This window comes from Populus nigra, chromosome 19 (assembly GCF_951802175.1).
Source record: "Populus nigra chromosome 19, ddPopNigr1.1, whole genome shotgun sequence".
Lineage (NCBI taxonomy): Eukaryota > Viridiplantae > Streptophyta > Magnoliopsida > Malpighiales > Salicaceae > Populus > Populus nigra.
The window spans coordinates 1,496,562-1,509,134 of NC_084870.1; the positions used below are offsets into that span (position 1 = coordinate 1,496,562).

Sequence of the window (12,573 nt, forward strand, 5' to 3'; positions counted from 1 at the left end):
CAAGTTTCATCTAAGCCATCATAGAAGGTATTCGACACAACATCCCATATTTCCTTGGTTGTGGACAGGTGAATAAATTGTTGCATCAGTAACGGATTCATTGAATCAATAAGCCAACTTTTCACCTTTTGAATTTCGGTGATCCATGTTGCAAACATGGGATCTTCGAATTTGGTTTTTTTCGCTTTGCTAGTGAGGTATTCGGTTTTGTTACGAGCACCCATGCACATCTCCATTAGTTGAGACCATAATAGATAATTACTTTCATCTAATATGATGTTGGTAGGGGATGCAAAACTGTCTTGGTGAATAATAATCGGTGATGCTTGGCTATTTTGTTGAGCGGGAACAATCGGGTTGAGATTCGTCATATAATTATTATATATGACTTTTAGAAAAAAAAACATATGAGATTTGTGTTTGATTAGTTCTATAATTCTGACTCTAATACCATGTAGAAAACAATGGTGTCTACAAGCTGAATTTTTCATATCTCTTCTTCTCTTTATGGGAGGAAATATATAGGTAGAGCTATGAATAGGCAACAATCCTATTCTAAGGAATTGTAATAATACTGTACAAGATTTGATCTGACTCCTAAAATTGGTTAGATTCACATAATTACTGCCTATACAAGATTTGATCTAAATAGGCAGTAATTAGGTTACAAAATACAAAATATGATTTAATTCCTATAACTAATCAGACATCTCATCATGTCAATAGTAAAGAATGCTTTGATAAACTTGGTTTTGAGTGAAGAATGGGGTGAACTTAAGAAAGGTAGGTTGAACTCAAGTATAGGGCATGGAGAATTAAAGAAAGCTATTACGGATGATGATGTTTGGGAGATGCTCAATATCACATTGATGTGTATTAAGCCAATATGGGACAAGATCCTGTATTGTGATTCAAACAAGGCCTGCATAAGGGAAGTAGAAGTCTATCAAAAAATGAATGATCTGTTGGGATACCTATGGGCATGTTTGTCGAGAGGTGTTGATTTGTGTTAGGAAGTTCCAACTACATATGAGTTAACTCCGTATTACTATTCTGATGATTGGTTGACAAGTCTATCCCAAGTGGAGAGGAAATAAATAAACCTCATGTTGATCCTGGTGTTCATCAAGCTTTCTGAATGCTTTAGATCAACTTGTTAGGGATATAAAGGAAGCATCAGAAGTATGGCGTTAGCCGAGTGGTTTTATCAGTAACAGAGGATTTTTTTATCCTTTACGAGCAATAAAAGTATGTAGGCACTATCATGGTGGTAGCTATAAGGTGTAAACGCGCTAGAGCTGTCCAACTAGGCAGTTTAAGTGTTGTCTCAGAGTGTCAGTGATAGGTCCCAATCAACAACAGAGACAATGTTAACAAATTTTGGCTTTCTAAGAGTGAAAGCTAAACCACAACTGTTTTCAAAGAAATTTGATATATTCTTATTCCTTATTAACGTTCCAATAAATAGAGTTAAGCTTAACAAATCAACTTTAACGTAGGAAACTATCTAGCATTATTTAAAGGGAAATACGTAACAACTTTGAATGAGTAAACAATGCAAAACAACAGCAAGGGAAAAAAATATGAAAGTTCATACTTGGTCTTCACTCAAGCTAAAAACTTTGGATTCTTCTTAGGGATTCTTTCAGATCTTCTTGGCCTATCACTAACCCCCATCTGACAGGAACCTTGTCCTCAAGGTTCAGAGAAGGAAATTGAGTATGTAACAGAGTGGTGTTCTCCTAGGTAGCATCGTCAGCAGGCAACTGCTTCCACTTCACCAAGTTTTCTTCCATAAATTTATCCTTCTGTTTAATCCAATGTGTCTCAAGGATCTTCTCTGGTGTTATAGAAATGCTCCTTCATCTGTAATTGGCGGCAACTCTAAGGTAACCTGTGGAGGATCCCTAATATATTTCTTTAAGAGAGAAACATGAAAAACGGGGTGGATCCTTATGCTTGTTGGTAATTATAAGCAGTATACAACATTGCCAATCTTCTTCTCGATGCAATAAGGGTCGTAGAACTTTCTAGCAATTTTCTGGTGAACTCATTTGAATGCGGTTTGTTGGCGATAAGGGTGTAACTTTAAGAGAACCAGATCACCTGCTTGAAATTCTACAGAGCATCTTGATTTGTCTGCTGTCTGTTTCATTCAATTAGCGGCTCTGTCTAAATTCATCTTCAAGTGCTGGAGTAACTCATCCCGATGTAAGAGGATTTGATCAACTTTATTGACCCGAGATAAACCATCCGAATATAGAAGAATGGAAGGAGGAAACCAACCATACAATGCTTGGAAGGGCGTCATTTGTGGAGCTGTGGTAGGTAGTATTATACCAAAATTCAGTCCAAGGTAAGTAACTATACCATTTTCGTGGCCATTGATGGACAAAATAATGGAGTTATTGTTCAACACAACGGTTCACAACTTCTATTTGTCCATCAATCTGCGGATGATAGGCAGAGCTCAATTTCAACTTGGTTCCTGACATCGTGAAAAATTCTTGCCAAAATTTGCTGATAGAGATGGGATCACGGTCACTAACGATGGATTTTGGCATACCGTGGAGTTTGATGATATGTTCTACAAATTATTCAGCTACAGTCTTTGCAGAAAATGGATGGGACAAAACAACAAAATGAGCATACTTACTAAGTCTGTCTACAACCATCAAAAGACTATCTTTGCCGTGAGAAGAGAGAAGGCCTTCAATAAAATCCAAACTGATATCCTCCCACACTTGACAGGGAATGGGTAGTGGCTGAAGTAATCTGGCTAAAGCAAGAGTTGCAGTTTTGGCTCTTTGGCAAACTTCACACTGCACAATATAATCCTGCACTGATCGATACATGGATGGCCAATAAAATTGTTGAGCTAACCGCTTAAATGCTCTCAACACACCAGAATGTCCTGTCATTTTGCTGTCATGAAATTCTTGTAGCAGCTGGTTGCGGATAGCTTGTGGAACCACTACTCTTTGTTTATAGAAACATAAACCATTTTGCATAGAGTATGGACCAGTGGGGTCTGTAGTTAATCGATGATTAACTTGCTGCATGTATGGATCATCTTGTGCAACTCTTTTCATGTCATCCCATAAAGTGAACAGAGGAACAAATAAAGGGTTAAGGAGGGGGCTATCAGGACGGCGTGAGAGAGCATCAGCTGCTAAGTTTTCACGCCCTGGTCTGTAGAGAATTTCATAATCATAGCCCAATAGCTTTGCTACCCATTTCTGTTGCTCTGGAGTAGCCACACATTGTTCCAAGAAATATTTGAGGCTCCTGTGATCGGTTTGAATGAAGAATTTTTGACCCAAGAGATAGGGCCGCCATGTCCGAATTGCTTCAACAATTGCCAGCATTTTTGTAGCGTAAATAGACCATGCCCGTTTGTTGATGCCTAAAGCACGACTCATGAATGCAATAGGTCGACCCTGTTGAGTAAGAACAGCACCAATTCCATCACCTGAGGCATCAGTTTCAATAATGAAGGAGTCATTAAAATTAGGCATGGCTAGAGTTGGAGTCGTTGTCATGGTTTGCTTTAGCAGGTTGAATGCATCTCCTGCTTCTACAGTCCATTGAAAGTTTCCCTTTTTGAGGAGACTGGTTAAGGGCCAAGCCAAAAGTCCATAATTTTGAACAAATTTCCTGTAATAACCTGTCAAGCCTAGAAATCCATGCAACTCAGTAATATTAACAGGCTATGGCCAAGCTACCATGGCCTCAATTTTTTTGTTGTCTACCTTTACCCCTTAGTGTGTCACAATATGACCTAAATATTCTAGTTCCTGTTTGCCAAAATCACACTTGCTGGATTTGATGAAAAACTGATATTGCCTCAATATGTCTAATGTGATCCTGACATGTTCTAGATGGGATTCTCTGGTAGGACTATAAACAAGAATGTCGTAAAAAAAAACTAGTATAAATTTATGAAGATAAGGGCAGAATATGGAGTTCATAGTGGCTTGGAAAGTGGATAGGGCATTATATAAACCAAAAGGCATAACTAGATATTCGAAATGGCCATTATGGGTTCTGAAGATAATTTTTGTAATGTCAGAAGTATGAACTCGTACCTGATGATAACCAGCTCTCAAATCTAGTTTGGTGAAATAGGCTACACCATATAACTCATCTAGCATATCATCTACGGTAGGTATGGGAAATCTGTCTTTGATGGTAGCTGAATTCAATGCCCGGTAGTCTGTGCAAAATCGCGAAGTGCCATCTTTCTTTTTTACCAATAAAACCGGGGATAAGAATGGGCTGGTGCTGGACCGAATGACTCCCATGTTGAGCATTTCGTTGACTTGTTTTTCAATCTTTGTTTTTAAAAAATGTGCATATCTATACGGCCTTACGTTGATGGGTTTAGTGCCTTCTTTGAGGTTTATGTGATGATCAATGTCTCTTAGGGGTGGTAGTGTTGTTGGTTCTTTAAATACATCTGTATAATCCTTCAAGATTTGTTGTATGTCAGGATTGGTGTCTGCCCAGGTGACCTTCTTGTTGGCTTCTAGATAGATAGCAGACAACAGTTGGCCCTGACGCATTTCTTTAGTAACTGAGGCCAATGTTGTTGCTTGAATGGGTTGGTCGATTCCTTGTAATCTTCGTGCTTGTTTATCCCAATGGAAATCCATGGTTAATTGTTTCCAATTACAAACCACAAAACCAAGCATGTCCAGCCATTGGATGCCTAACACCATATCAAGTCCTACTAGAGGTAAAGAATAGAGGGTGAGTGAAAACTGAATATCTTGCACATTTACTTGTATCTCGTCAAAACGACCTTGATAGAATAGTCGTTCTCCATTTTCTATGCAGACAACAAATGATTTCGTTGGTACCACTGGAAGTCGCGGCAATCTAGCTATCTTCTCACTTAAAAATTTATGAGTGGATCCACTGTCAATCAACACCATCACGTGTTGAGACCTGATGGCAGCCGCGACTCGCATGGTTTGAAGGGATGTCCAACCTGTTAGTGCATGCAATGAGATTTCTGGTTCAGCTTGATCTCCCATGTTATCTACTATCTGCAACTCCTCTTCTTCCATCTCATATTCTGCAAGTTGGCACTCAAGAAGGAGAAGTTGAGGTCCTTGGCACTTATGTCCAGGGGTGAATTTATCATTGTAGTTGAAACAGTCCTTGTGCTTTTCATTTCTGCATTTCATCCCAACTCAATCTCTTAGTTGCATTTGCTGGGATAGGACAATTTACTGCAGAGGTGGTAGTGGATATGCGGTTCAGCAGTGGAGGTCGTGTGAACCTCCTTGTTCTGGCTAACTGTTCATCTCTCATTTTGGCTAGGCTGATGGCTTCCTTTAATGTTCTGGGTTTAAACATTTTAATTCCATCTGTTATCTCATATTTCAATCCTCTCATGAATGTGCCGACAAGAGCTTTTTGTGTCCAACCGTGAACTTGGTTGCCTAATCTTTCAAACTCTTTTTGGTAATCTCGAAAGGATCCAACCTGACGAACTCTAGACAGTGCTTCATCAAAGTCTTCAAAGTCTGTTGGTCCAAAACGAGCCAACAATTCTTTTTAAAAAAACTCCCAGGTCACCAATCGACCTTCCTCTCGGTATGTTCTCCACATCCAATGCCACCATTGGTTAGCTTCCCCTTCAAGGTGAAAAGATGCTAGAGATACCTTCTGATTATCATTTGTGCCTTGAAATTCAAAGAATTGAGCTACCCTACTAAGCCATTCGGTTGGATCTTCTCCAAAGTATTTTGAAAATGCCACCTTTGCCATAGTGGATGAGAGAATCTGCCGGTTGCTATTGTTCCCCTCTCAGGTTGAGTGAAAAGATCCTTCTCGTTGGTTATTGTTAGAAACTTCTCTGGTTGACAGAAAAGCTTCTGATAACTTGTTGATGGTTTCCTCCAAATGGTGTAGCTTATCTGCTACACCTAACTCCAGCTGCTGCATTCCATCTTGAACTCCACCAAGTCCAACTTCAAAAGCTTCAATCCTTTCTTTGTTGGACGCCATTGTAACCTTGCTCTGATACCAATGATACAGCAGAGACAATGTTAACGAATTTTGGCTTTCTTAGGGTGAAAGTTAAACCACAACTGTTTTCAAAGAAATTTGATATATTCTTATTCCTTGCTAACATTCCCATAAATAGAGTTAAGCTTAACAAATCAGCTTTAACTCAGGATACTATCTAGCCTTATTTAAAGGAAAGTACGTAACAATTTTGAATGAGTAAACAATGCAAAACAACAGCAAGGAAAAAAAATATAAAAGCTGATACTTGGTCTTCACTTAAGCTACAAACTGGGATTCTTTTTAGGGATTCTTTCAGATCTTCTTGGCCTATCAGTCAGCATTACCTGTTCAGAAAGAGCACTGACTACCCATGACTATATCCATAATGTCAAGTCGACATGGAAGCAATTAAATAGACGAACTATGCGATGCTTTATGGCAATGAATTTGATGCTGCAGAGGCATTGCTAAAAACATTGATAGTGCACCGAGCAGTTCAAAGCATATCCTATTTTCAGATAGTTCATTTCAAGCATCATCTGATTCACAGATGGAGGGAACTGCACAGGGTAAAAAGCCTCGTATCAGGTTAAATTTAGAAAGCTTCCTTTGGTTTTTGACTAGGAAATGAACAAGTCAGAGTGCTTAGCTGATAGTTGTTCCTCCTTTGTAAATTCTTTTAGCTTTTGGTTGTGCAATGTGAAAGAATTTAAGAGTCATTCTTGTTGGACCATTGACTTGTGCACCTCCGTGTGCAGGGCAAGTCGAATTGATGCCCGGAAAAGAACGGTGCTGCCTTTGTCCTTTTGTGAACTCTCTCTTATTATCCTGGCTTCTTACCGCGGTTGCTCTGCTTAGGCTCTCTAACTACTCATTGCTGCTCTAGAGTAAATACGTGATCAGACCACATCTTGTCTATATCGGCTAATAATTGGTGCCTTTGAAGTTTGAATGAGGCAGGATTCCCTGCCTTACTGGTATACAGGTCCCTAAATGCATTTCTCAACAAGATCGAAGGATTCAAATTTTGCAATTAATAAGAGGAATTCACGGTAAAATAATAAGGAAAAAGAAACAAAAAAAGTTGAACAGAAATACGGTTTATTCAACTCTTCACGTCCTCGGGTTTTGTAAATATAAAGGCTATTCAACATTGCAGGCTTTTCAAAACTACTTCTCTGAAACAAAACAGAGGCTCCAGGGGAACTCAAATCCCTACATGCAGTTTCAAAAGGTCTGGGGATAATAGCCAAAAACAAAATCTCCCACAATACATGCAGTTTCAAAAGGTTTCACAGGCCAATGATACTGCAGCAATTGTATGGAAATCAATATTTGCTGTCATGTAAAGCCAAACTGGGATATGCGCTCTTTCTGCCTCTCAAATAGGACCATTGACAATGGAATTAAAGGATAACTTAGGTTATCAAGAAAAGAAGGATTCGAAGTTTCTGGATGCATACAAAACACGGTGCATCAACTGCCTCATTTCTCTTCTAAAAGTAATGACGTGCAAGAAATGAGGGAGGACAATTCCTCTTCCGTGGCCAATCCAAAGCCTCCCCATCTTATTCTTCCAAATTTGTCGAGTAGAAAAATATATCTGTAGAATGACAACAAGAAGAAGCATTTTTTAGAACCGACTCTCTGCTAGCGAAGGGATAAACAAGAATGTAAAGCTTTTGTACCCAGTGAGAAGGTTCAATATTCTGAGATCCTTTCTCATGTAATAATGGTCACCAAATGAATAAACAATTTGCTTCTGAAGTGCATCATTTCCATCAGTATCCGATTTCCTCATCATCTGAAGTAGCATTTTCTTGATTGGATTCAAACATAAGAACCACGAGTCTATAAATGACACCTGGAAAATGTGAAATCTTGATTACCAACTCACATAAGGAGGAAAATATTAACAATCTCAATTACAAGAAACCTGAAAACCAAAAATCAGATTATGCCCCTTGGCATCGATCTTATGTTCTCAGCTAAATTTTATCAACTCCAAAGGTTTCAGCAAGTGTATTGATGTACCTTTTGGTATTTTCTAGGGCAAGATCTAGCAGTAATTTGTTGTTTCACCCAGATATGGATCATAATGATGAAAAATCTTGGATTTACAATTTTCTACTGCCAATTTATGTATGTGCGCTGAACAATCACTTTGGCTAAGAAAACATTATTGGAGGCACACACAAATATTCAGGAGGCAACAATTGTATTATCCTTGCTGCCTTCCCAAAAAAAAAAAAAGGAAAAAAAATATATGATAAATTTTGTCCCATGTCTTGATGCCCAATCCAACAATTAGACGTTACCAAAATCAAGAAATTGAAGGAAACTACACTTTAGTACCTCATATAGGTGAACATTTTTTGCATCACGAAATGCTTCGAGGAAAGGCATGCTCCAAGAATTAATCATTTCCTGCCAATGACAGAGAAAATTTATCTTTTAGCATTAGTAAACTTAACAATAGGCCTTTTATCCAATAGAATTAATAATTATAACATAGCCTCAACAAGTAATTTGGTCTTGCAATATTGTATAATCTTGAAATTTTGTGACATTATCCTCATAACTGCCAAAAGGGAGAATTAGTTGGCATGCAGTGGAATTCTAATTTTTCACAGCCCCTTTGTCAACAAAAGTGAATCAATCCATGTTTAACAACCTATTTAGGAGAATAGAACTTGACCATGATAGGATTTAATATTCTTCACTTAGGACTTGGTTCATTGCTTCTGTTAAACCTGTTCTCACTACAATCCTCACAAGGCTTTATCACTCACTACAATCCACACAGGGCTTTATCAAACAGGTTAGCTAAAAATTGTGCCAAAAGTACAAAGCAGAAGTAGGTGCCTGGCCTAATATTGTCAGGTCACACTACCATGTATTGGTTCTAACAGCAGATTGCAGAGTTGATCATTTGGACCTTTCAACTCATAGATAAGGATTGCAAACCTATGATTGGGGATATTCACGAAACTCAAAAAAAGAAGAAGTGAGTAAGACAAAAGAGAAAAACTTAGACAAAAGAAAGAAAAAAAGTAAACCTGGGCAAAAAAGAAAGTGACTTAGAACAATCCTTTTTGTTGATAACCTCAGACCAGTAGATCCACTATTGATTCACATGTAATCGATCGAACAGTACTTGAAAAAGAAAATGTCTCTTCTGCACAGATATGAAATGTTCCAAATGTTCTTTGTTCAAACATACTAGACATAAGCTTCATTGTACCTAAAGTAATTATTTGTGCCTAAAGTAATAGCAGTTAGCCAGATGAAGATACTGCATTATAAAGTGGGTGAAGATACTGCATGAATGTATCATCTCAATAGAAGTTAGCCAGATGAAGGAAACACTTGAGATACTTCCAACATGAAAAGAACTATAGAACATTTTGCTTGTCTGAACATGGATGATGTCATGCTAATTTAGGCATTATCTGAAAAAAAAATATTATGTGGGTTAAACAGGATGAAGAAATATAATAATATGGGTCAGGGAGGAAGAAGCGGCTTGATTTTGAGTCCAATTACCCCACAATAGGATGTAATCAAACTATGTCCAACTTTATCCAAACTAACTAAACTCGAATGTAGGCGATTGTAGCATACTGGCAAATCTTTGAGTTATACAGAATTCCTTTTGATATAATGATTGGACTTTCAATTTTGAGGTAATTATATGAAGGTATATACCCTTAATTTTTTGTAATCATATTTAGACATGCATCATAGAAAATAATTGTTATTTTTATATATATATTGAAAGAAAGGAAGGTTTTAGTAGTAACAGCTAAAAACTGGATTATAATGAGAGAAAATCCTCCAAGAATGAAAAACCACAGAAAGTCTCTCCCTGAAATTTTGCTAAAGAAACTTCCCAAATGAAATGAAAATGAGAACACACCAGTTTGAAAAAAATCCACCAAAGACAGTTTGAGGTCACTATCACAAGCAAAAAGACATGGCAAACACTTTTGAGTCATATCACACAGCAGGGAAGAGACCCAAGTAACATCCAAAACTACACCTGCAGAGCTTGAACAGGCCTTACATGACTTGGAGAAAGAAAGCAATGACAAGACATATAAAGATGGGTTTCCAGAGCTTTAAAATGTAACCATCTTCAATAATACTAATAGCCATAATCTGAGCAACCAAACAAGATTGGAAGAACTGGTCTCTTTCTATGGCAGGGTGATAACTAAAATATTCCTCCAAGAGGGCATTCCCTCTATCAATCTAGCATATGCTGCAATCAAGTAATAACAAGTAACACGGCACAAAGATAAAAGATACAATCCTATCCATCAACCCAATACCTCAGAAGGATAAGATTACTGAAAATTCTAGATGTTTCTCCATCCATAAACACCATATTCCAGACAACTACAAAAAGGCACATCTCCACAAACTCTTGCAATCTGTCCTCCCAAAATCCACCAAGTGCAAAAAAAAAAAATATATCTTCCACTCAGCTGGGAGTGGTTCATCACAACCAGACAACAACCTGCGTCATAGATCTCAGTGAACTGTGATGTATGATAAATGGAGAGGTACCTTTCTACTATCATAACATATGAGACATACCGGAATAGAGGGCTTCAAGAAGCTCCTTATCCTAACCAATGACAACTTGTTAGTGTCAATATCATGAAGTACTAACATACAAGTAAAACGATTTACTACAGAGAACACCTGGTTTTCCAACTATAATTGAGATAAAAGAAAGAAGTTGATTTCAGAGCCAAAGTAAGATGAGAAGAGAAAGATTTACAAGAAAGAAGATTGATTTGAGAGCTAAAGTAAGAAGAGAAGAGAAAGATTTACAAGAAGAAAAAAGAACAGGATCCCTCTAGAGTCCATGTACACTGTCAAACCTCAAGGAGAATCTAAGAGAGTAAAATACACGAATACCACGAGGAGCTGAGTATACCCCTCTTGATTTTTTAAAAAGAATATGTCCTAGGAAACATTACCACCATCCATCCAATAAAATTTGGAAATGGGTGGATCAACATGGAGAGATAAAAAACACTAACTGACTGGTCTGGACTGCCAACATATTTTGAGTGCCTGTACAACTATAGTATGTGCTACACATTTTCTTCACAAGCAGAGAGATATTCCACCCCTCTTTATTTGAGTAGATTGGCTTACTAATGTTCTTGAACAGAAAAAGGCTTCATGTTCTAGAGTGGAATATAAATTCAAGTACCTGTCACTTCCAATTTAAATATTCTCCTTCTCCATCTCCTCTTTCCGTGCTGTTGTTTTCTTAGTTTTTTCATTACTTCTAGTAAACCAATCATCACTTACATCCAAATGTTTGTTAGAAAGTTGCACATCAAAGTATTTTGATTTAGTTTGAGGGCTGTAGCCTAAACTTTTCTCTCTTTCTGTTATCTGTGAACGCTTTGATCTTCTTCTTCTCTTCCTTTTAAATTCTTCTAACCACACAGTTACAATGACATCCCTATTTCTTCTAAACAAGGTTCTAATCTACCCTAATTTCAGCTACACCAAAATGGAGCTTACTAAAACTCCTTCAAAAGATACGAATCCAAACTGTTCTACATCAATAAATTAACAAACTCCACCCCATACCTGAGAGCTAGCTCGAAATGAAAGACACATTAAAGTTGCATCTGCACCGACAACATTTCCATCGGACCTGATGGGCAGCTTTAAGGAAGTACCATTAGAATAATTCACTTTGACATCAGGAAATTTCACAGCCGCTACTGCAGGGATTATAATTTTATTTGCCACTGCAATCTACATTTAACAACCATTCAAAAGTTTAAACTTCAACGAAATGCCTTTAATCTAGCACAGCAGATTAAAACCACAAATCCAAAATACAAACTTTCCATGTTAAGAATGCACATCATCTAACCAACAAAAATGGGGTTCTCTTAAAAAAACGCATTTACACAAGAAAAGAAAAGGAAAAAAGAAATATTACCTTACCACCATGCTTCTTAAACTCAGAAATGTCAGCGAAATACCCTCTATTCAATTCATCTGCACTGCCCTAAATTACATCTAAGCCCTTAATTACTTGCATAAGGAGTAATTTTAAAAAAAAAAAAAGTCAAAACATGGAGTTCTAGTACTGCAACTCACAGTCTGGCACGCTCTTTTTCAATAGCTGCTTTGTTTCCAATCTGCAAAAATAAAGGGTAATGAAAGATAGGTAATGTTTGAAATCAAGAAATCAAGAACAGGCGTAGTAGCATACATGCCTTGTAAATGTCAAGAAATCGAATTTGCGTTCGAAAAAAATGTTGACAAGAAACTGAAGAATCAAATACGGCTTGTGTTTGTTGTTGAGATGATAGAAAAGTTGAAGTTCTAGTCCACTTATTTGTATGCTTTATCAATCGATTTAGCCTCAACATTTCCTCTTTCTTTCGTTATCTTGATGCTGCTTTTCTCTGTTTCCTTTCTCTGTAAATGTAATGACCGGAAGAAGTTCAATTGCTTGTTTTTGTCGAAGTTGGGTGACACCCACCTTGAGTTACCCTAGGCCCAATG

General features: G+C 37.5%; 1 protein-coding gene and 1 long non-coding RNA gene across 2 annotated transcripts; both read right to left on the reverse strand.

The window, feature by feature from the left end:
- Positions 1-7,105: 7,105 nt before the first annotated feature.
- LOC133679309 (uncharacterized) lies at positions 7,106-12,573 on the reverse strand. The gene is made up of 7 exons (XM_062101856.1): positions 12,282-12,573; positions 12,163-12,203; positions 12,002-12,065; positions 11,641-11,811; positions 8,377-8,448; positions 7,710-7,885; positions 7,106-7,624 (listed from the first exon to the last, which is right to left on the reverse strand). Exons 1-7 carry the CDS (start codon positions 12,435-12,437, stop codon positions 7,507-7,509), a joined length of 798 nt encoding a protein of 265 aa, XP_061957840.1. The 5' UTR covers positions 12,438-12,573; the 3' UTR covers positions 7,106-7,506.
- Positions 9,896-11,634, reverse strand: LOC133679310 (uncharacterized). The gene is made up of 2 exons (XR_009836150.1): positions 10,624-11,634; positions 9,896-10,543 (listed from the first exon to the last, which is right to left on the reverse strand). It is a non-coding gene; the product is annotated as an uncharacterized LOC133679310 (long non-coding RNA).

Bases quoted from the DNA above. Each gene is read 5' to 3' on its own strand.
- LOC133679309 (XM_062101856.1), bottom strand. From the start codon at position 12,437: ATGTTGAGGCTAAATCGATTGATAAAGCATACAAATAAGTGGACTAGA. The intron at 11,812-12,001 runs GTAATATTTCTT...TGTTAAATGTAG, and splicing joins TTAAGAAGCATGGTGGTAAG to ATTGCAGTGGCAAATAAAAT. The intron at 8,449-11,640 runs GTATGGGGTGGA...TGTCATTGGCAG, and splicing joins CATTTCGAGCTAGCTCTCAG to GAAATGATTAATTCTTGGAG.